Source organism: Mobula hypostoma, chromosome 5 (genome assembly GCF_963921235.1).
Source record: "Mobula hypostoma chromosome 5, sMobHyp1.1, whole genome shotgun sequence".
NCBI lineage: Eukaryota > Metazoa > Chordata > Chondrichthyes > Myliobatiformes > Myliobatidae > Mobula > Mobula hypostoma.
This window is the reverse complement of record NC_086101.1, coordinates 73994736-74018474: the sequence shown is the minus strand read 5'-3', so window position 1 is coordinate 74018474 and position 23739 is coordinate 73994736. Positions and strand designations below refer to the sequence as shown.

The following is a 23739-nucleotide window of genomic DNA, read 5'->3' as shown; positions in this document are numbered from 1 at the left end:
TCCCTGTATCCCTTTCCTTCATGACCAGACTAATCAAGAATCTATCAACCTCTGTCTTAAATATGCATATAGACCTGGCCTCCACAGCTGCCTGTGGCAAAAAATTCCACAATTTCACTACTCTCTGGCTAAAGAAATTTCTCCTAATACCCATTATAAAAGAATGCCCCTCTATTCTGAGGCTGTGTTCTCTGGTCTTAAGACTCTCCCAACATAGGAAACATCCTCTCCACAATCACTCTATCAAGGTCTTTCATTATTTGATAGGTTTCAATGAGGTTACCCCCTCATTCTTCTGAATTCCAGTGAATACAGGCCCAAAGCCATCAAACACTCTTCATATGACAACCCATTCAATCCTGGAATCATTTTCTTGAACCTTTTCCAGCACATCCTTTCTAAAATCAGGGGCCCAAAACTGCTCACAGTAGTCCAGGTGAGGCCTCACCAGTGCTTTATAAAGTGTCAACATTGCATCCTTGTTTTTATATTCCAGTCCTTTTGAAATGAAAGCTAACATCGCATTTGACTTCCTCACCACAGACTTAACCTGCTAGTTAGTCTTTAGGGAATCCTGCAAAAAGGACTCCCAACTCTCTCTGTGCATCAGTTTTTTGTATTTTCTCTCCATTTAGAAAATAGTCAACCCTTTCATTTCTTCTACCAAAGTGTAGAACCATACACTTCCCTATACTATATTCATTCTGCCACTTCTATACCATTCTCTTAATCTGTCAAAGTCCTCTGTAGCTTCTCTACTTCATCAAAACTATCTGTCCTTCCACCTATCTTCATATCTTCTGTAAACTTTCCAGCAAAGCCATCAATTCCATCATCCAAATCATTGACATATAATGTAAAAAAAATCGGTCCCAACACAGACCCCTGTGGAACAGCATTAGTCATTGGCTCCCAAATAAGGCTCCCTTTGTTCCAACTCTTTGTATCCTGCTTTATCCATGCTAAATCTTTCCTGTAATACCATGGGCTCATAGCTGCTTAAGCAGCCTCATGTGACACCTTGTCAAAGGCCTTCCAAGTATGCAACGTCAAGGGGACTTACTCATAAGATGTGCACACATTGATTTAAGGTAATGTATTAGCACGGATAGAGGATTAGTTAATCAATAGAAGGCAGAGTTGGGATAAATTGTATACTTCATAACAAGGGAAATTGAGTATAAGAGCAAAGAGGTCCTTCTGCAGCTGTACAGGGCCCTGGTGAGACCACACCTGGAGTACTGTGTGCAGTTTTGGTCTCCAAATTTGAGAAAGGACATTCTTGCTATCGAGGGAGTGCAGCGTAGGTTCACAAGGTTAATTCCTGGGATGGCGGGACTGTCATATGTTGAAAGATTGGAGTGACTGGGCTTGTATACTCTGGAAATTAGAAGGCTGGGAGGGGATCTTATTGAAACATATAAGATTATTAAGGGATTGGACACGCTGGAGGCAGGAAGCATGTTCCCGCTGATGGGTGAGTCCAGAACCAGAGGCCACAGTTTAAGAATAAGGGGTAGGCCATTTGGAATGGAGTTGAGGAAAAACTTTTTCACCCAGAGAGTGGTGGGTATATGGAATGCTCTGCCCCAGAAGGCTGTGGAGGCCAAGTCTCTGAATGCTTTCAAGAAAGAGATGGATAGAGCTCTTAAAGATAGTGGAATCAAAGGTTATGGGGATAAGGCAGGAACTGAATACTGATTGTGGATGATCAGCCATGATCACAGTGAATGGCGGTGCTGGCTCGAAGGACTGAACGTCCTACTCCTGCACCTATTGTCTATTGCCTATCATCCCATTTGCCTTTATCTATCGTCATCAACCTATTCTCCCTTGTCTGTCCTGTAACACCTTTACTATGGATGCATTCCATCAGGACCAGTGCAATTGCCTACATTTAGGCCTATCTTAGGCCCACTAGTTTGCTCCAGCACTACCTATTTAGTGATAGCAATTTTATCGAGGTCCTGTCATCCATAACATCTTTCTTTGGCACATTACATGTGTCTTCCACCATGAAAACCTGCATAAAGTTGTCACTTGAACCCTCGGCCATTTCTGAATTACCAATTATGAATTCTCCCCATTTTTATCTTTCAAGGGGCCTACATTCCTTCACTTTAGCCACTTTTTTTCTGCTTTTAAATAATTACAAAATCTTTAACTTTGTTTTTATGTTTTGTGCTAATTGACTTTTGTAATCGGTCTTCCCTTATTATTTATTTAGTGGTTCTTTACTGCTTTTAAAAAATTTTCCCATGAAAGAAACGCTTAAACTGCAGGTAATGGAAACACAGAATAGAGACTCTGAATAATAATTGACAAGGGGTTGCTAGTAATTGCTAAAAGGAATTGCATTAATGCCAGAAGGGAAAATTTGGTGAGTAATAGAGATTCAAACTAGTGGCACTAAATGGATATTTTTATCAAGGAGTGGGTTAGCGTAGTATACTGAATAGTCTTATTGATCTGCATTTCCCGGAGCAAGCCATGATAAAGGACGGATTTGATCATTAAAGTTCATCAGTCATAATTTTTAGTTATTTTGGAACAAGTGACTATCTTTTTACAAATTTGTAAGTATTACATTTCCTTGGTTGGAATTGAGGCAGTTTGTGTTTCAAGTGTGAAATGATTTTTTTGGTAATATATTGTGACTTATAGAGTGGTCTATTTGGAAAATACATTGTCATGCTAATGTGTAAATATAATTATAAAGCTTGCACTGTACTGGTCTGTTTAGTCTGCAACTTTATGGTACATTGTTTTTTTTTGAACTGTTAGACAAGAGAAAAATGTGACTCAGTATTTATCTAAATTGCAACTGCTCTTTAAGCAATCTTTTTGACCAACTGGATTGATGCATTGTTTTTTTTTCCCATGGAAGTGCCCATTGATCATTCAGATTTAGTTGCCGATCTTCTGAAAGAACTTTCCAACCACAATGAGCGAGTGGAAGAGCGGAAGGCAGCATTGCTGGAACTTTTAAAGATAACCAGAGAAGATACTCTCGGTGTGTGGGATGAGCACTTCAAAACTATTCTACTTTTACTTCTGGAGACGCTAGGAGATAAGGATGTAAGTAATTTGACATGGTTGGCAATGGATAAAATTTTGAAGGAACACTGTTAATAATTTAATATAGCAGTCAGCACTGTTTACAAAACTTGTTCAAAGTAAGTAAGGACATCCAGTTTAGCCACAATACCGTTTCACTATATTTAATGTGAAAACACACAAGATTTTAAATATTGGTATTAAGGTACCAATATTTGACCAAGATTTTAAAGTAAATATTGTATATTCTTCAATTTATCTAAGTTTCGAACACTCCTACCTTTGGAAGGAACACACATCAAATTTGCTGGTGAACGCAGCAGGCCAGGCAGCATCTCTAGGAAGAGATGCAGTCGATGTTTCGGGCCAAGACCCTTCGTCAGGACTAACTGAAGGAAGAGCTAGTAAGAGATTTGAAAGTGAGAGGGGGAGGGAGAGATCCAAAATGATAGGAGAAGACAGGAGGGGGAGGGATGGAGCCAAGAGCTGGATAGGTGATTGGTAAAAGGGATATGAGAGGATCATGGGACAGGAGGCCCAGGGAGAAGGAAAAGGGGGAGGGGGGGGAAACCCAGAGGATGGGCAAGGGGTATAGTCAGAGGGACAGTGGGAGAAAAAGGAGAGAGAGAGAGAAAGAATGTGTGTGTATATAAATAAATAACGGATGGGGTACGAGTGGGAGGTGGGGCATTAGCTGAAGTTAGAGAAGTCAGTGTTCATGCCATCAGGTTGGAGGCTACCCAGACGGAATATAAGGTGTTGTTCCTCCAACCTGAGTGTGGCTTCATCTTTACAGCAGAGGAGGCTGCGGATAGACATATCAGAATGGGAATGGGATGTGGAATTAAAATGTGTGGCCATTGGGAGATCCTGCTTTCTCTGGCGGAGCAGAGCATAGGTGTTCAGCAAAACGATTTCCCAGTCTGCGTCAGGTCTCGCCAATATATAGAAGGCCACATCGGGCGCACCGGATGCAGTATATCACCCCAGCCGACTCACAGGTGAAGTGTCGCCTCACCTGGAAGGACTGTCTGGGGCCCTGAATGGTGGTAAGGGAGGAAGTGTAAGGGCATGTGTAGCACTTGTTCCGCTTACAAGGATAAGTGCCAGGAGGGAGATCAGTGGGGAGGGATGGGGGGGGGGGACATGAATGGACAAGGGAGTCGCGTAGGGAGAGATCCCTGTGGAAAGCAGAGTTGGGGGGAGGGAAAGATATGCTTAGTGGTGGGATCCCGTTGGAGGTGGCAGAAGTTACGGAGAATAATATGTTGGACCCGGAGGCTGGTGGGGTGGTAGGTGAGGACCAGGGGAACCCTATTCCTGGTGGGGTGGTGGAAGGATGGAGTGAGAGCAGATGTGTGTGAAATGGGGGAGACGCGTTTGAGAGCAGAGTTGATGGTGGAGGAAGGGAAGCCCCTTTCTTTAAAAAAGGAAGACATCCACATCAAATTTGCTGGTGCACGCAGCAGGCCAGGCAGTATCTCTAGGAAGAAGCCTGTTTCATTCTGGAGTCAGATATAACTTCTAGTGTTTGTCTTAAATTTACATATTTCCATAGTTATGAATTTCTAGTTCTATGTCAATTGTTATCTTCTTCCAGAGCTTGCAAATGCATTTTAAAAATCTTACTCTCTCAGTTTAGTAACTTATTGAATTTATGAAGTGTAGTAAATGTCTAATGAGGATGTCATGAACAGAGCAAGCACAGAAAGAGAAATGATGTATGAGATCATGAAAAGGCAACATGACTTCATTGGACGTGATTAGGAAAAAGGAGTTAGAATGCACGGTAATTATGGGAAAGACTGAAGGGAAGAAAGCAAAAGGAAGGCAAAGACAAATGATGATGGAAACAGCAGCCAGAGAACTGGAAATGAATACCAGTGAATTGATCTACTTGACCCAAAACAGGAGTGTGTGGGCCATGGCAGTCAAAGCTCAAACTAGGCACGGCACCTGATGATGATGAGTAAATTGGAATGTCTGAATCAAACAAGTGCATGATACTTCATGTAATGGAAATGCAGAAATAGAGCAAAAGTTCTCTGTTTCCAATTCACCTTCTTCTGAATACCACTTTTTTTATGGGTAAAAATGGATCAGTAAATGTAAAAGATAAGTGAAATGTTAATGTTTCCAGTGTCGTTGACCATGTCAGATTTTTGGATGTGTCTCGCTTATATAACCATTAAAACTGTAGAGTTCAGCTGTGAAGTGGCCTGCTGTGATGGAGAAAATTGTGAATTATGAGCTGAGGTGGCTTTTGTTGGAAGTAATCAGCAACCAAACCACAATTTATATTGGAAATAGAATTAAATTTAAGCTCTGGGTGAGGAAACTCTAGTAAATCCCCCCAAAAAATTAATTTGTTGAGGAGAAGGATGAGAAGCCTTGGCATTAGTATAAGGACTTTTTACTACGATGTCCCCCTTAATATTTTCATTGCTTTACATCTATTAAAACATGCTGAAGTTTGATAACTATCCATTTCACTTTGACTTCCCATTGTCAGTACCAACATGCCTTTTACGGTCTCCTTTACTGCCCTAATGAGGCCTAACTCAGGTTGGAGGAGCAATACATCATTCCACCTGGGTAGCCTCCAACCTTATGGCAGAAACATCACTATTTTTACCGGTAACTACTGCTTCCCAATCCCCTTCTCTCTTTTTCCATTTCCCATTCTTGTTACCTCTTTCCCGATGGCTTCCCCTCACCTGTCCATCACCTCCCTCTGGTTGACTGCCATCTTCCCTTTCTTCTACATCACTGTCCACTCCTGTTAGATTTGCTCCTCCTTCAGTCCTTTACCTTTTTCAACTTTCATTTCCCTGCTTTTCACTTCATCCTCAATGACCCACCTTCCCACTCGCCTGTTTTCACCTGTCACCCACCAACTTGTGATTTCCCCCCCCCCCTCTTATTTTGGCTTATGCCCTCTTCTTCTCCAGACCTGATGAAGGGACTTGGGCAGAGTCATGGACTGTTTATTTCCCTCCATAGATGCTACCTGATTTGCTATTTTGTGTGTCTATCCAGTCATTTGAAAATCAGATCGCTATCATAAATGATAGAATTATATTGTATTCTAATAAAGCAGATTAGTTTATGTATTCTTCACAAAATCAATGTATTTATATATTCAATGGATGACAACATGTTAACGGCCCCTGAATTGAAAAAGTAGCTAAACCACTTCTGAAAGGCAGTTATTGATATGGATCTTAGGGGATCACACAAAGACAAGTCTAACTGAGAATGGCAGATTTTCTTTAAGAGCATTGGTGAACCAGATGGGTAATTACCACAGTCTTATAGAGCAGTATTCTTTGACCTTATGATAACTGCAACATGTGTTATGCCTCTGTTTTTGAATTAGTCTTTGACCTGAGCACCGCATTCTGCCCTTGAAAATGAAATGAAATGAAGCTGTAGTAAGATGGCGATTATAAATATATTTACAATTTGTTCCCTCCCCCTCCACCCCCAAGCACTCCATTAGAGCCTTAGCCTTAAGAGTTCTTCGGGAAATCCTCCGGAACCAGCCAGCAAGATTTAAAAACTATGCGGAATTAACCATTATGAAAACATTAGAAGCTCATAAAGATTCCCATAAAGAGGTAAGAAACCTTCCAGGATTTGTGATACGCTGTACTGTTCTATGTTCATCTTTAGATGTACCTCTTCCAGTATTAAATAAGTAATGATTTTCCCTCTGAAGTTCGTATCATTAAATATCTTGTAGTTGATCAGTGATGTTCCAGACTCTGGGTACATTAGCTAAGTTTTAGAGGTTTCTCACCACAAAAGATTTTGTATTAGGTTCAAAATATATTCATGAGGTGTTCAGGGTTGATACTTCACAATTTGGAATGCAATTTGGGATATAACTGAAGCAAATGTAGAATGCTGGTTGAGAATAAAGAATAATCACCTTCTTTCAATATCAAAATGCCAGCATTGGATGCACTACGTTAACCAGCTAAGGCTTCTTTGATGGTACTCTCGTATCTGCAGCCTCCATCACTGAGAAGGAAAAGTTAGCACGCGTAACATATTAACTTGGACAGCTGTGGTCAAGTTCTTTAATTATCAAAGTCTCAAAACTCTGCCTAGCAATGCCATGGGTACACCTTTACTTCAAGGTGAAAATTATGGTGTGCAGTTTTGGGTGTTGCAGTATAAGAACTATATTTATGTTACGGAGAGGACACAACAGATATTTTACCCGTATCGAACAAATATTCTGTAGAATTATTTGAGGTACTGAAATTGTTTCATTGGAATGATTAAAACTACAGTGAGCAAAACTGTTCCGAATTATCTTCCTGCTTATTTCCCACCAACTATCAGTAACAAAAATCATTTTTTTGACCATGAACCCACACAACCGACGCTATTTTAAAAACTGTTCCCGCTAAGCATGGTGTAGTCTCTAACAGCCACACAAGTGCAGGTGACTAATGCTAATTAGAGACTGTTCAGCAACAGCACTGTCCCAATTAAGTAGCATAGTGTTACAAATAAACAGTGATAATCTCAGTTATTTTCTGGATTACTTTTGTTCTTTAAGAGTTTTCCTAATAAGCCGCTGCCCCGAAAACCGATGGCCCAATTATCCAGAATCCATTGCAGTTTCATTTATGCTGGCCATTGTGCCAATAGTTCTCTTAATGACCCTGTGACACCAGTTTCAAGCAATTATGGGTCTGTGTTCCCAGATCCCTCTGTTCTGCATGCTCCTCAGTGCCTTACCATTCACTGTGCAAGTCCTTGGTTTGGAAGAATCTAATTACTTGCCATTCTCATATCCATTTGTCATTACTGTGACTGGATGTAAATGCCAACAGGTAGATCTTCAAGGAGAGCATTATTTTAAAGCCTGATCCTGCCCCACACTCAGCATGTACCTTTCTGCATCACAATAAGTGCTCGAAGCAAGGACTTGAGTGTTCTTTTCCCTTTTTTATTTCTTTCTCTTTCTCTCTCTTTCCTCTCTCTCTCCTCCCTCTCTCCTCCCTCTCTCCTCCCTCTCTCCTCCCTCTCTCCTCCCTCTCTCCCCCCTCTCTCCCCCTCTCTCCCCCCTCTCTCTCCCCCTCTCCCCCTCTCTCCCCCTCTCTCCCCCTCCCTCCCCCCTCTCCCCCTCTCTCCCCCCCCCCCCCCCCCCCCCCCCCTCCCCCCCTCCCCCCTCTCCCCCTCTCCCCCCCTCCCCCCCTCCCCCTCTCCCCCCCTCTCCCCCCTCTCCCCCCCTCCCCCTCTCCCCCCTCTCTCCCCCTCTCTCCCCCTCTCTCCCCCTCTCCCCCTCTCTCCCCCCTCTCCCCTCTCCCCCTCTCTCTCCCCCTCTCTCTCCCCCCCTCTCTCCCCCCCCTCTCCCCCCCTCTCCTCCCCTCCCTCTCTCTCCTCCCCTCCCTCTCTCCTCCCCTCCCTCTCTCCTCCCCTCCCTCTCTCTCCTCCCCTCCCTCTCTCCTCCCCTCCCTCTCTCCTCCCCTCCCTCTCTCCTCCCCTCCCTCTCTCCTCCCCTCCCTCTCTCCTCCCCTCCCTCTCTCCTCCCCTCCCTCTCTCCTCCCCTCCCTCTCTCCTCCCCTCCCTCTCTCCCTCTCTTCCTCTCTCCTCTCCTCCCCCCGCCACTTCTGCGCCAAGATCAGTTGTGCTGTTATTCTGCAGGTGGTGAAAGTGAGGACGGAGAGTGAAAACATAAATAGTTTGAAGTCTTGTTCAGAATTCAGCCTTGGCTTGTCAGCGACTATAATTCAGTCATTTAAGGCTTTGTTTTTCTAAGCCAACTTAACAAAATTAGCTTGACATATCTATATGCAGGAACCTGGGATATGATGCAGTGTGGTAGACGAATAATTGAAGGCTGACATCAATGTTTGTGTATGAAATGGCTGATTTTGTTTATTTAGTACTGGAGGAAAAATGTACAATGCTGCCATTGCATACTAGTAACGCTTATGGGGATAATTTACTGTATATCCATCGTAACATGTCAACTGAAACAACATCTGCTATGTAATCTTTCACTGAAGATAATTGTTCTTCACTACTTGACAAGTGCTTAATTAAATGAAAGTTGCTTCCAAGCTATATTATTGACCTGTTGCCTCACCTCGACAGTTTTAAGGACCCCTTATTCTATAGACAAATATTTTGGGAGGTGCAGCATAAGACCTGATGCAATTGACCGCTGAATTTTTAGGATGGCTGGGTACTGATCTCAAACAGCATTGTACAAGAAATACTGTAACAACTGTAAATGCACAATGCCTATAGATTTGATGTTTGTGTGGAGCTCATTATTTTAGGTAAGCACTGAATAGTCAAATGTATCTTGAATGAATACAACTTTTCCTCTTCTGGATTTTGCAGTAAACTGTTGTCTGTTTACCTCTAAGGTGGTAAGAGCTGCAGAAGAAGCTGCTTCCACTTTGGCAAGCTCCATACATCCAGAACAATGCATCAAGGTGCTCTGTCCCATCATCCAGACAGCTGACTATCCCATCAATCTAGCTGCTATAAAGATGCAAACAAAAGTGACAGAGAGGATCTCCAAGGAGTCTCTGCATCAACTTCTCCCAGATATCATTCCTGGGTTGCTTCAGGTACTCAGTGTCAGAGCACAAATACTTGAGCAATAGAGTATAATATTTGTAATATTGAAATAAATAATGGGCACTTGAATCACAAGTGGACTTCGTGTTTGCCAAGAAACTATCCAAACCCTAATGTTACTGCTCTACATGGTATACAAAAATTAATGAATCTTAAAACAGTGAAATTGCACCTATAATATTTTTGTAATACTGCCTTCAAAGTAGAAATTAATTTATCAGCAAATTGCACTAATTAATGGTAAAGTTTTATTTTTAGTACTATTATATATTCTAGTTTAAATGCACAATGAAAATGACAGGTTTGCGCAATCTACATAATTCCCTAATGTTTGTAATGTCAGACATGTTGCTTTGTGCCTTTATTTAAATGCCATATATGCGTCGTCATATTCATCATGCATTAAATGAAAAATAGAACAGTGTAGGACAGCACAGGAGCAGGCCCTCCAGCCCACAAGGCCTGTGCCAATCATGCTGCTAAATTTAACTAATCCCATCTGCCAGCATGTGGTCTACATCCCTCCATTTCTTGCGTGTTCACATGCCTATCTAAATGGCTTTTAAACATTGCATTCATACCTGCTTCCACCGCCCCTCTGGCAGAGTGTTCCAGTTATCCACCAGGTTCTGCACAAAACACTTGTCTCATGGATCTCCTTTAAAATTTCCCCCCTCACCTTAAAACTATGCTCTCTAGTGTTTGACAATTCCACCCTGGGAAAAGATTGACTCTATATCGTGTCAGCACTTTTCACAATTTTATAATACTTTTCATGGGTTGCCTCTCAGTTTGTGACACTTCAGAGAAAATGATCTAAGTTTATCCAGCCTCTTATAGTTAATACTCTCTAATTACAGTATTATCCTGGTGAACCTGTTTTGCCCCCTCTCAAAAGCCACCACATTATTCCTATAAGAAGATGACCAGAATTGTACACATATGGCCTAACTATGTTTCACGTTTTGCCAACAGGGTGCCTGAATCAAAGGAGGCAAGCATACCATACACCTTCTTTGCCACCCTATCTACTTGGTTTGTCACTTTCAGAGAGGAATGGACTTGCACCCCCAAGATAGCCCTGTATATCAGTACTATTAAAGAATCCTATCACTCACTGTATTCTTTCCTCTCGTATTTGACCTTTCAAAGTGCAACACCTGAAACTTGTCTGGAATAAACTCTATTTGCCATTTCTCCACATGTATTTCCTGCTCAGCTATATCCTACCGTACCCTTAATCACCTACTTTCTATCTACAACTCCTCTGATGTCAGTGTCATCTGAAAGCTTGCTAGTTGGTCCATCTTCATTTTTGTTTAAGGAATAATACAGATAAAGCAAGTAATACCTACCCCAGCATTGACCCCTGCGGAACACCACTGGTTGCAAACCTCTAGTCAGAATAAGATCCTGTCACCACAATCTGTTGTCTTACATGGCTAGGCCATTATGAATCTAGTTTACCAAATTGCAATGGGTCCTATGTGCCTCAATCTTCAGAATCAGCCTACCATGAGGAACCTTATCAAATGTTTTAGTAAAGTCTATGTAGATAGCCTCCGCTGCTTTAAACTTATTAATAATCTTCATTAGCTCCTCAAATGAACTTAATTCAGTTCATAAGATATGACTTCCTCACACAAAGCCATGCTGACTACCCCCAGTATGTCCATGTTTTTTCAAATGCATCTTTGTTCTTTCAAAAGCCTTTACAATGCTAAATCCTAGACCATTTTTCCTCATGAACCTATCTGGGCTCTTCCTCCTAAACTAAGTCAATTTACTAATAAACAAGTAGGTTCAGCTGTCAGAGTTCACGAGGCATGGAGATAAAGTTGCTTTTTGGATAATCAGATGCTGTGGCATTTAAAATCTCACTTTAACCAGGTTGTAATGTTGTACTGCATATTCATCATTACTCTTTACTTTTGTGGAAAAATAATCCAGTGGTTTGATCTGGCCTGAAGAATATCTTTTCTTTTAAATAGTTATGCATGAATGTTATACTGCACATAAAAATAATTATTAGAAGGCAATACAAGTGGTGGCCAAATCAAAACAACTTAAAAGCCCTGTCTTTTGATAGTTTCCACACTGAACTGCATACCTTCCCAGATGCTATTGACTGACTAGACACACTAGACATACTTTGAATGAAATTGTACCCATATTCACTTGATTCTGTTTTCCAAAGCAAATGTTGGAATTGAACATTACAACTAATGTCTATTAGCCAGAAGTAAAACAAAAACCACCTCCCACACACAAGGTTTAGTAAGGATGTGAGGCTATACTGGATCAACTTTAAATTTTGCATAAGAGGTTGATAACAAATATTAATGGCATTGAAGCAAAAGCTGGTCACTGGGGTTACGTTACTGTTCAGCCAGGATTATTTGTTGTGCATTTATACTTTTCCCATGGATTTTAGTACTCCAAAAGATATGATGAAGAAGCTGGTATTTTAATCTACACATGTTTTTTGTTTTTGTATTGCTTTGCAGTGCCAAACTGGCTTGGATTAAGAGCAGCAACTCCAGAGTTAGTGATTTGAACTAGAGTTTAAGCTAGACATTATACAATACCATGAAGCAATGATAGCCTTCTGTGAAAGATACAACAATTATGTCACTACAAATAAATATGATTGGAACAGTTGGGTCTACAGTAGTTAATTTAAAACAAACTTCTGTATCACAGACAAACCATGAGAGCCCATGGTATTACAGGAAAAATGCTAGCATGGATAAAAGACTGGCTGACCGGCAGGAGGCAAAGTGTGGGAATAAAGGGGATCTTTACAGGTTGGCTGCCAGTGACATTTGGTGTTCTGCAGAGGTTGTGATTGGGACTGTTTCTTTTCATGTTATATGTGAATGTTTGGATGACAGAATTGATGGCTTTGTGGCCAAGTCTGCAGACTATACCAAGATAGGTGGAGGAGCAGGTAGTGTTGAGGAAGCAGGGAGATGGCAGAAGAATGAGCAAAAAAGTGGCAGATGGAATATAATGTAAGGAAGTGTATGATCATGCACTTTGATAGAAGGAATGAAGGTGTAGATTATTTTCAAAATGGAGAGAATTCAAGAATCAAAGGTGCAAAGTGACTTGGGAGTCCTCGTGCAGGATTCTCTAAAGGTTAACGCATGTTGAGTTGGTGGTAACGAAGGCAAATGCAATGTTACCATTAATTTTGAGAGGACTAGAATATAAAATTAAGGATGTGGTGCTGAAGCTTCATAAGCTTTGGTCAAACTGTACTTGGTATTGTGAACAATTTGGGTCCCTTATCTAAGAAAATATGTGCTGGCATTGGAGCAAGCCCAGAAGAAATTAAACCCACACCCACCATTTCTGCTGGCAGTTCATTCCACACTCTCACCACCCTCTAAGTGAATTCCCCCGCATATTGCCCTTAAGCATTTCACCATTCACCCTTAATCCTTGACCTCTAGTTGCAGTCTCATCCACCTTTAATGGAAAAAGCCTACTGCATTTAACCTATCTATAACTCTCGTAATTTTGTATCCCTCCATCAATTCTCCCCTAATCTTCACGTTCTAGGGAATAAAGTCCCTATTTATCCTTTTCATACTGCTGTATTCAATGCATTCATTTATGAAGGCCAATGTGACAAAATATTTCTTTACGACCCTATCTACCTGTGACAGCACTTTCAAGGAATTATGGATCTATATTCCCAGATCCCTCTGTTCTTCTACATTCCCCAGTGCCCTACTGCTCACCGTGTAAGACCTACCCTGGTTGGTCCTTCAAAAGTGCAACACCTCGCACTTGTCTGCATTAAATTCCGTCTACTATTTTTCCAGCTGGTCCAGATCCTGCTGCAAGCCATGATAGCCTTCCTCGCTATCCACTACGCCACCAGTCTCGGTATAATCCACAAATTTGCTGATCCAGTTTACCATATTATCATCTAGTTCATTGATAAAGGTGACAAACAACAACACCCAGCACCGATCCATGCAGCATACCACTCTTCACAGGACTCCAGTCAGAGAGACAACCATCTATTACCACTTTCTGGCTGCTTCTGTGAAGCCAATGTCTAATCCAATTTAATACCTCATCTTGATTGCCAAGCAACTGAACCTTCTTGACCAACATCCCATGTGGTACCTCGTCAAAGTCCTCACTAAAGTCCATGTAGACAACATCTACTACCTTACCTTCATCAACATTCCTGTTAACTTCCTCAAAATATTCTATAACATTGGTTAGACACATTCAAAAATGTTGACCATCCTTAATCAGTCTCTCTCTATCCAAATACTTGTATAACTGGTCCTCTAGAATGCCTTCCAATAGCTTTCCCACTATGGATGTGAGGCTCACCAGCCTATCATTTCTTGACTTCTTAGCCTTTGGAACAACATTGGCTATCTTCCAATCCTCTGGCACCTCAGCCATGGCTAAGGATGTTTTAAATATCTCTGCTACTACCGTTGCAATTTCTGTACTAGCTTCCCAAAGGATCTGATAGAACACCTTGCCAGGCCCTGGGGATTTATCCACCCTAATTTGCCTCAAGACAGCGAATACCTCCTTCTCTGTAATCTGTATAGGGTCCATCACCTCACTGCTCCGTTGCTTCACTTTTATATAATCTTATGTCTGTCTCTAGAGTAAATAAGAATGTAAAATATCCCCCATTTCTTTTAGCTGTACACATAGATTAGCACTTTGATATTCCAGAGAACCAATTTTGTCCCCTGCTTATCCTTTTTCTCTTAATATATCTGTGAAAGCCCTTAGGATTCTCCTTCACCTTATGTGCTAGAGCAACCTCATACCTTCTTTTAGCCCTCCTGATTTCCTCAAGTGTTCTATTGCATTTTATATATTCCTCAAATACCTAATTTGTTCCTGCCTGTCTATACCTGCTATGCACTTCCTTTTTCTTAACCAGGACCTCTATATCTCTTGAAAACCAAGGCTCCCAAAACCTGTTATCCTTGCATCTTATTCTGACAGGAACATAGAAACTCTACTCTCAAAATTTACTTTTGAAAACCCCCCATTTAGTAGGTACACCTTTGCCAGAAAGGATCTTAACCCAATCCACACTTGCCGGATCCTTTCCAAATAAACTTGGCCTTTCTCCAATTTAGAATGTCAACTTGAGGACAAGACCTATCGTCTCCTAATTACCTTGAAACTAATAGTATTATGATCACTGGATGCAAAGTGTTCCCCTACATAAACTTCTGTCACCTGTCTTGTCTCATTCCCTAACAGGAGATCTAGTATCACACTCTCTAGTTCGGACTTCTATGTACTGAGATGGAAACTTTCCTGAACACATTTGACAAACTTTTTCCCATCCAACCCTTTTACAGTATAGAATTCTCAGTCAATATATGGAAAGTTAAAATCACCTGCTGTCGCAACTTTGTTTCTTACAACAGTCTGCAATCTATCTACAAATTTGCTCCACTAAATCTTGTGGACTGTTGGGTAGTCTATAATATATTCTGATTAAAGTGATCATACCCTTCTTATTCCTCAGTTCTACCCAATACTCCTCACGACGAGTTCTGCAGTCGGTCCTGTTTGAGCACTGCCATGACATTTTCTCTTGACTAGTAATGCCACACCTCCCCCTTTAATTCCTCCTGTTCTGTGGTTTCTAAGACAACATAACCCCAGAACGTTGAGCTGCCAGTCCTGTCCCTGCTGCAACCAAGTCCCATTATGGCTACGATGCCTTTAATTCTATGTGCTGATTCATGACCGAAGCTCATCCACTTTTCCTACAATACTCCTTGCATTGCAATATACACAGCTCAGAACATTAGTCTGACCGTGCTCAATTGTTTGATTCCTCACCTTGTAGATAGGCTTAACAACAACTTTCTGCAGAACATTCTGCTGTCTGTTCTGGCACTCTGTCCCCCGCAACTCCAGTTTAAACACCCCTCCTCCACCCCCGCCAAGCAGCACTAGCAAACCTTCCTGCTAGGATATTAGTTCCCCTCCAGTTCGGGTGCACACCATCCCTTCTGTACATGTCCCACCTTCCCTGGAAGAGAGCCCAATGATCCAAAAATTCGAAGTCCTCCCTCCTGCACCATTTCTCGTCCATAGCACCTCCTTTCTGTTTCCCTCACCAATGAATCCCCTATCACTACAGCTCACTTTTTTTAAGATACAGTATTTCTGTTTTTGCACATTTATTTTCTAAGCTAATCAATACATGTAATTAATTTACTTGTTTATTTTATTTATTTTTTTCTTCTGTATTATGTACTGCATTGAACTGCTGCTGCTAAGTTAACAAATTTCATGTCACATGCCGGTGATAATAAAACTGATTCTGAATTAAATGTTTTCCCAAATTTTCTATTATCCCTCTCCAGCTCTGAGATGGAATTGTGGTCACTACCTCCAAAATGCTCTCTCTGTGAGATCTGACACCTGACCGGGTTCATTTCTCAGTACCAGACCAAGTACAGCCACTCATCTAGTTGGCTTATTTAATTTTGTGTCAGGAAACCTCCCTGAACACACCTAACAAACTCCACCCCATCTAAACCCTTTGTGCTAAGGAGATGCCAATCAATAATGGGAAAGTTAAAATCTCCCAACACAACAACCCTATTATTATTGCACTGTTCCAGAATGTGCCTTCCTATCTGCTCCTCGATATCCTTGTTACTATTGCGGGGGGGGGGGGGGGTCTATTAAAAAACACCCAGTAGACTTATTGCCCCTTTCCTGTTTCTGACTTCCAATTTGAATTTTGGTTCCAATTTGGTTTGAGTAATTATTTCCTTTACTAGAATTGAGGAGTGCTAGAATGAAGGATGTTTCTCATTATGGATAGTGGTTTCCTGAGCTGTTTCCAAGAATTGCATTGGGTCTATTACATTTTTTCCAGTTTTTATAAGCAATTTCAACCTGGTTTATTATAATTTGTAACATACACTTTGAAGCTATTGTTAAGGGTCCTTAGAAATTTCAAGATGATAAAAGCAATGATCAATGAGGTGAAAGGCTGGTTGAGGACAAGCTTTCAAGATGTATGGTCTTGCCAGAAAATAGTTAATCAATAACTGGAGATGATAGGTTAAAATTTATTGGCATAAGAGCTAGAAATTAGAAGGATTCTTCACCTAGAGCAATCAGAACATCTTCCCAAAGAGTTGGCACATGCTGATTCCATAAATAACTTTTAAAGAGTTAGGTGTTTAGATATAAGGAATTGTGGATGAGGAGTAGGATTGGGAATGAGCCTGCCTGCTCCTTCAGTGAGCCTAAATGGACATATGTCACTGAGTACAAGTTTCTGTAGTTCTGTTAGTGTACTTAAAATATTTCTGCTTTCAGTCCTTTACATTTACTATTTTCAAATCACTGTTTTTGTTGTAGGGATATGACAACACAGAAAGCAGTGTGCGTAAAGCAAGTGTGTTTTGCTTGGTAGCAATTTATTCTGTAATTGGAGAGGAGCTGAAACCTTACCTTGCACAGCTCACCGGAAGTAAGGTAGGTTCAATCACGTGGTCCTGATACATTTCAATATTCTTTTGCCATGTCACCTTTGAGCACAAGTTAAAACCTTGAAGTTGTGTTTAAATGTTATCATGTCAAAATAATAGAAATAAGAATATGCTGAGTATTTAGTATATGTTAATGCAATGAACAAGATGCTGGGGGAAGTAAAGAGTCAGATAACATCTGTGGATGGAGGTGCAGTCAAGATTTCCGGTTAAGACTTCATCTGGACTGAAGTTTAGCCAAGTGATGGTCAGTATAAAAAGGTGAGGGGAAGAGCAAGTGACAGGTGGACCTTAGTGAGGAGGGCTGATAGGCAGATGGAGGAGGAAAGAGTGGGAATTGATAGGGGAGGTGACAGAGGACTGATAAAATCTGATAGCAGAAGAAGGTGAAGTATGGAATCAAAGGAGGGAGTTGAGGAGGATAGATGGAAACATTGGGAGAGGAGAACCAGCAGGAAGAGCGTGTGGACCAAGTGGAGGGGTGGATAGGGCTGGAGATGGGAAACATCTGAGTAAAGGGCCAGTAATTGCAACATGCAGGTCAGAAAGAATGTGTACTTGGATGCTGATTCATTTTCCATAGCGCATATAGTACAAGTCTGCAGCGTGACAGTGGATATTCTTTAATTGTCATTTCTTCCCCAAATGAAAATCAAAAAGACTAGAAATGGGAAATAAAAGCAAAAAATGGAGGTAAAATGCAGTAGGTCAAGCTACATCTGAGTGAAAAAGAACAGTTATATTTCAGGCCAAAAGCCTTTCATCAGGCTTGTTTCTAAACTTTGAAAATGAGTGAGTCTTAGTTTTTTGGGTCTATGAGTCTGTTAGGTAATTATCACTTTTAGCATCATTAAAAGCACAGTTGTTTCTGACTGGAAAATGTTTAGGATTTTACAGCTGTCTTTATTATTGATCATTATAAGCCTATATTTGTTGCATTATTGTGTTTTTTGTGCCCAGTCTGTTGAAACCTGCAACAGCAATGCCTGTGGAGGAACAAGGTATCATTGACAGCAGTAAACTTTCCAAATTCAACAGGAGTGGAAATGCTGGAAATAACTGTTAGTTTTACCTTGCAATAAAGGTGAATAGAGGCAATCTAACTGCTGCTTAAAAAAATTCAGAAATTGTCTCTTGATATTTAACTTGGGATTAAGAAATTTGTATCTCTTTTAACCTTAAAAATGTGAACGTCAAAAGAATATATTCTTCCTTCTTCAAACTAAATATTTACATGTATTGTTGATTTAATAGCTGATATCTGCCTCTATCTTTTGCAGATGAAGTTATTGAATTTGTATATAAAAAGGGCCCAGACGACGAATAGCAACAGTAGCTCATCGTCAGACGTATCAAGTCACAGCTAACGGATAGCAGTCATGTTTCTTTAGACAGATGAAGGCGTGCCTCTTCAGAGACCTTTCTGCTCAAATTTTGAAATCCATTGGAGTGAAAATTTGCTGCACATCAGTGTTTGTTCCTACGTAAATATATGCAGTTGCTTAGCTTTAAACTTACAGCTGTTACTTAATTATTATGTGATGCCTGTTTAACATGTGACCTAATGAATAGAAGAAGGCCTGTAGTGTCTTTGGACAGTCCAGTGATGATGTCAAGTGACACAGCACTGATTCTAGGTTAAACTTTTATCATCTTTAAATTTGAAGTATGTAATATACATACTTCTCTGAGTGTTAGTGACAGATATTATTTTAAGTATTATATACTAGTGAATGCTGTTTCTTGAATTTCTAAAGTAATGTCATTGCCATAAACTGTATCTTAGTTAATTGTTTAAACCTGTCAAGTTGGATGCTAAGAGAAATGATGTCTCACTGGACTGGACTTCCGCTACTGCAGAAGATGAAAGACTCCTTTTGTTGCAAGTTCTGCCAGAAATCAATTTTTGATTTTTACATTATTTGAGGAAACCTGTGTTATATGCCAAATGGAAACGTATTGCATGGCAACACTAAAGAGGCATGAACATGCTTTTTGGGCATCTGTAAGACTGCCTTTTGGTGGAAGATTCCGAAGTTATTGTATTATACACCTGTTAATTTTTTACTCTGTGCTTTCTCATTTTTGTTTCTAACTCTTGTTTTTATTTTCCGATTTTCTTTTACTAATATCCTAAATATTACTTGTCTTGAAGCTGGAAGTGCAGGAGATGGTGTGCTGTATATCTTTGCCAGACTTTTTGTCCTGTCATTGAAATGAGTGTCCATGTCCTCCTTTAGCATGAACTGAGCAAATATTACCGCCAGGGTGAAGATCAGCCGAGAATGATAATCACAGCTTAAGTTTCCTCTGAGAATCTACTGTCATTGGATCACGGAAAAATCCACTGATTTCAACTTCATTCAATTTTTTTGATGCGAGTTGCAAATGAACATAATTCTATTTTTGAATTAGAACTAAAATCTAATGTGTAATATAGCGGGTCTACGTTACTATTTCCTCTGAATGTATTCATGTGAAAAGGAAGGAGAAACCTTGCAGTTTAAGTTTGCCTTCTGAGTTTGACTACCTAGAATAATTTTGTCACATGATCTTATAACGTGCAATGGCAGGAACTATTGGATAGGATCTGTATAACTGTGTAAATCACTGGTCAGCAGTTATCTTTATCCTGCACATATTATGAATATGTACTGTAAGCCGTGCACTAAGAGTACATCACTTGAAACACTTGAGTAACAGCGATATTCCCATTACACATCCTTTGGTCACTATCTTTAGTTTTAATTTTACCATCATCTCAAAGCTTGTTTGTGATTTTTGTATTATTTTTCCAACTTCATGCCTTTTTATGGCTGTTGGCATGAAACAAATCACAAATCGCTTTATTTCCCGGCACTGCCTGTGACTCTGAATCTGTTGAACGAACCTGATCTTTCCAACTGTTCAGTTTTATTTTGTGTTTTCCTTCCCTTCGTAATATTAACAGTAACTGACTTCTGACGTATTTCAAGTAAGAATCAAGAATAGACTCTTGTATCAGGCCGAATTGCCCAAGAAATTCCCTGCCAAAATAGAGCAACAGAATTAGTCAAAGTTGAGCAAAATTTTCCATTAGGGCAGCCCTATCAGTGCACCAAAAGAGCACAAAGCATTGAGAGGAATTGGGCAAGCAAAATGTCACCTTCCTTGGGGAGCAAGCCAGTTTATCAGGTTATCACTGACTAAGTAAACTTCTAAGACTTAGAGCTTTAATCATGATGCTTTGGTTTCCCTGAATTACTCCTTATATTAATTGTCCTTTCTTAAGCTGATTAAATACTTCTGAAAATTTTGCAACTCTTCTGTATGCTTTGTGAATAAATTCTTGGCATTCCTGACCCCAACTATTTTTTTTAATCCATGGTGGCTTAACATTACTACCATTTGGGATGGACCAACATAAAACTGTTCACCTTGTGAAATATATGTAAATATAATCAGAGAATCTCATGAATAACAATGACCAAAATGCTTCCATCTTGAACTGGCTTCAAAGTTCATGAGTCTCTCAGTCTCCGAGTTGTAGACTTGTCCCTTAGTATAGTAGTCAGCATTATCCTCCATGATTCCTGGTATCCCTAAATCTTAGATAAGTCTGGTGTTTTAGTGCGGATCTTTCTTCCAGTTGCATTGGTATGGTTGTTGTACTTAATGATGAACAAAAATAGGATTGCATATTTAAATCATCTTTTGATTTTTATTCATTTCTTGTTGATTTGTGTTTGAGTTGAAATTTCAGTCCCATTCTATCCCAAAAAGGAACGTCAACTTTTGTAGCACTATAGTATTTCTCGCCCCAAGTTTGAGAAGATTTTAAAAGGTCTCATTAACTCTTGATGCTTTATGCAGGCAAAGGAACTAAAGTTGGTCTCCTGGGATAGCTTTTGTAGGGCACTCAAAGAAAGGAATCATTTCTTTTCAATGGGATAGTTGTCCATGTGATTTTCCTTGATATATTTTACACTGTTGTACATAGAGAATAATTTTGGTTTCATAAGTCATGATGACTGGAACAATTCAGATATCTTCAGTTGCCTTTGTATTTTTAACATGGCAAAAGTATTAGTGGTGCAGCTGAGGAAAGTGCAACAGCAGAAATTCAACTCTGTAAATTTAGTTTTTATTTTATTTTCTTATTTTTGACCAAAGTCATGTAAGTATAAATTAATTGGTTTGTCCTTTGAGGAAATGACATTGTTAGCAAACAAAATGGTATTTTTCTATAAGTTCTCATCATGATCTTTTTCATTTTAGTGATGTATGTATTTTATTTCTATTACAAGAATGAGATAATACCAATGTTTTTAGTTCTAGCTGCATTTGCAATTAAAAAACTCAAAAAATCAAACTTTTTATAATTCAAAAATTACTTCATATTGTCAAATTTATTTTATAAAAACACTAACATTTGTGTAGGATCTTTTTTAACCTTTAGATAACATTGAATCGCATTCAAGAAGACATTTACAAGGTCTACGCTAAATGTATAGCAGGAAAAGCATGTTCCGTTGTTACAAGTTTCATTTTCAAATATTGGAGTTTTATATTTGTATTTGCATTGGAGTTTTGAAATGCATATTTACAATGCATTTCCTTTTTAGAAATTACCCTCGTTTAATAGTAAAGTAAGTACACAAAGTGAACAATATCTCAAGAATTGGCATGTTACGCTGAATACATTATGTTCAGGTGCATTTCTTTTTTTGTTTTGGGGGGGAACATGCCTACATTACTGGGACAAATTAGTGAAGAAAATTTGAAGTAATTTTGAAGCATTAGTATCTTTTTTTCATTCTAAAGTGTAGACAACTGCACAGTTAATAAATTATGCTTTTAGAATGTGATTTTTTTTTAAGGCAAAATTTGTCTGACTGACAGTGGACAAGCAATACCCAACATGGGCAAACCCTGGTTTGGAAATGACGTACCATTTATAGCCCATAGTTTTGTGAATTGTAACTTGGAATGGCAACCATTTTCAATACCCGACATATATAATATTGTATCTTATAAGAATAAAACTACAAAAATCAGGTTCATATTTAGATATCAGTGCAATTTCATAATGCCATTCTAAACTGTACATACTGTGATTGAAGGTTAATACATAACCTAAAATTAAATGTAGGCTTAAAAGATATTTGGTTGGTGCATGCTATTGTCTTTCCTTCTAATTTCCTTTCTCCCCAATCTCCTTGATTGATTTTGGCTGCCATTGACTGACAATAATGGGCCTTCTTTTATTCCTTCAGTTTGTGCTATAGGCAGGTGAAAGGTTGGGTGTGTGGTTTCTTTGTTTTATTTGTACTTCTCTGTAAAAAGACAAAAATGATTGCTGCTGTTGTAATTTCTTGAACTATTGGATGTAAAGGAAAAAGCCCAACTAATTTTGAAGAATAGTTGGCTTCCTGATTTAGTACAATCTAATCTGCCACATTTGAGTTATGAACAAAGAGGTCTCTTTCTTGCTGGAACTGACTGAAATGTCTCACTTCAGTAGTCAGTCTGCATGTTGCAGCAGTGTCGCCTTTGCTGTTCATCCATCCATCCTTCGGCTGCACGAATGGTCTAGGCATGGATGACCAAAGTTATACAATCCTAATGTTTTTTACTTGTTTAGTCCAATGATAGTGTTCTGTTTTTGAGGCATGTGGCTTTTTCAAAGGTACACTATGTGTGCTCGCCTGGGATTTAAACTAACTGCAGAAACGCAACTGATGTCAAGGATTTTTTTGTAATCTGTTTTATGATAGCATACTAACAGCTTACAGAGACTAGATAAGTAACATACATTACTGTCATATGAATGCCCTTCCCTTAACGTATAATCAAGCTGACCATTTAACGAGGGAGGAAGCCAAATTTTATAGATACCAGAACTTTGCTAAGTTAAAAACAAAAACATCAGAAGTGCATCAGAATGGTTCCTAGCAGAGTGTTCATTGTGCATGTACCTATTTTGCTTTGTCATGTAATATCCACATTGGTATTTATATATTATTTGTTTCATCAGTGTGTATTACCGCAACTGTACAGATAACTACATGGGTTTTGTTAACTTTCACCTGTTGATAGAATTTGCTTTGAAGAAAAGCCCAACAAGAATTAAGTTTGCTGTAGAATAAAACCCAACATGATGACTTTGACATCTGTTAAGCCTTTTTATTTGTGCTTGGAAAAATGCACCTTGAAACTTATATTTCATGCAGGTAGTTATGGAGGTAATAAAGATTAAGAAGAGATTTTGAAGAACCTGGCTTCTTTGTGAATACCTCAACTATTGTAGGGAGTGGCCGCAGAGACTTATTTTTCTATAGAATTGCAGTTCTTTCGCATAAACAATTCACCTTCTTTCAAATAAATTGCTGATACTGATTCTTCTAATCTTTTTAACTGGTGATAGTGATTAAATCAGAACATTGCGTTGTCGAAAAGAGGTTGAGGTATCTGAATTTGTTACAATCATAGAACATTCTATCATTTTAATCCTAAAGCTCACATCACATAAAATATCTTTGTGAGGAGCAAATAATTAGTGTTT

The 23739-nt window shown here is 39.5% G+C and overlaps 1 protein-coding gene across 1 annotated transcript in view; it reads left to right on the top strand.

The window, feature by feature from the left end:
- Nucleotides 1–23344, top strand: part of clasp1a (cytoplasmic linker associated protein 1a) — a 300065-nt gene extending 276721 nt beyond the window's left edge. Inside the window, exons 37-41 of the mRNA XM_063048559.1 lie at nucleotides 2888–3078; nucleotides 6549–6677; nucleotides 9453–9659; nucleotides 17065–17181; nucleotides 18476–23344. Coding sequence (XP_062904629.1) covers nucleotides 2888–3078; nucleotides 6549–6677; nucleotides 9453–9659; nucleotides 17065–17181; nucleotides 18476–18562 — 731 coding nt within the window. The 3' untranslated portion in view covers nucleotides 18563–23344. The remainder of the gene's footprint in view (nucleotides 1–2887; nucleotides 3079–6548; nucleotides 6678–9452; nucleotides 9660–17064; nucleotides 17182–18475) is intronic.
- Nucleotides 23345–23739: the final 395 nt, after the last annotated feature.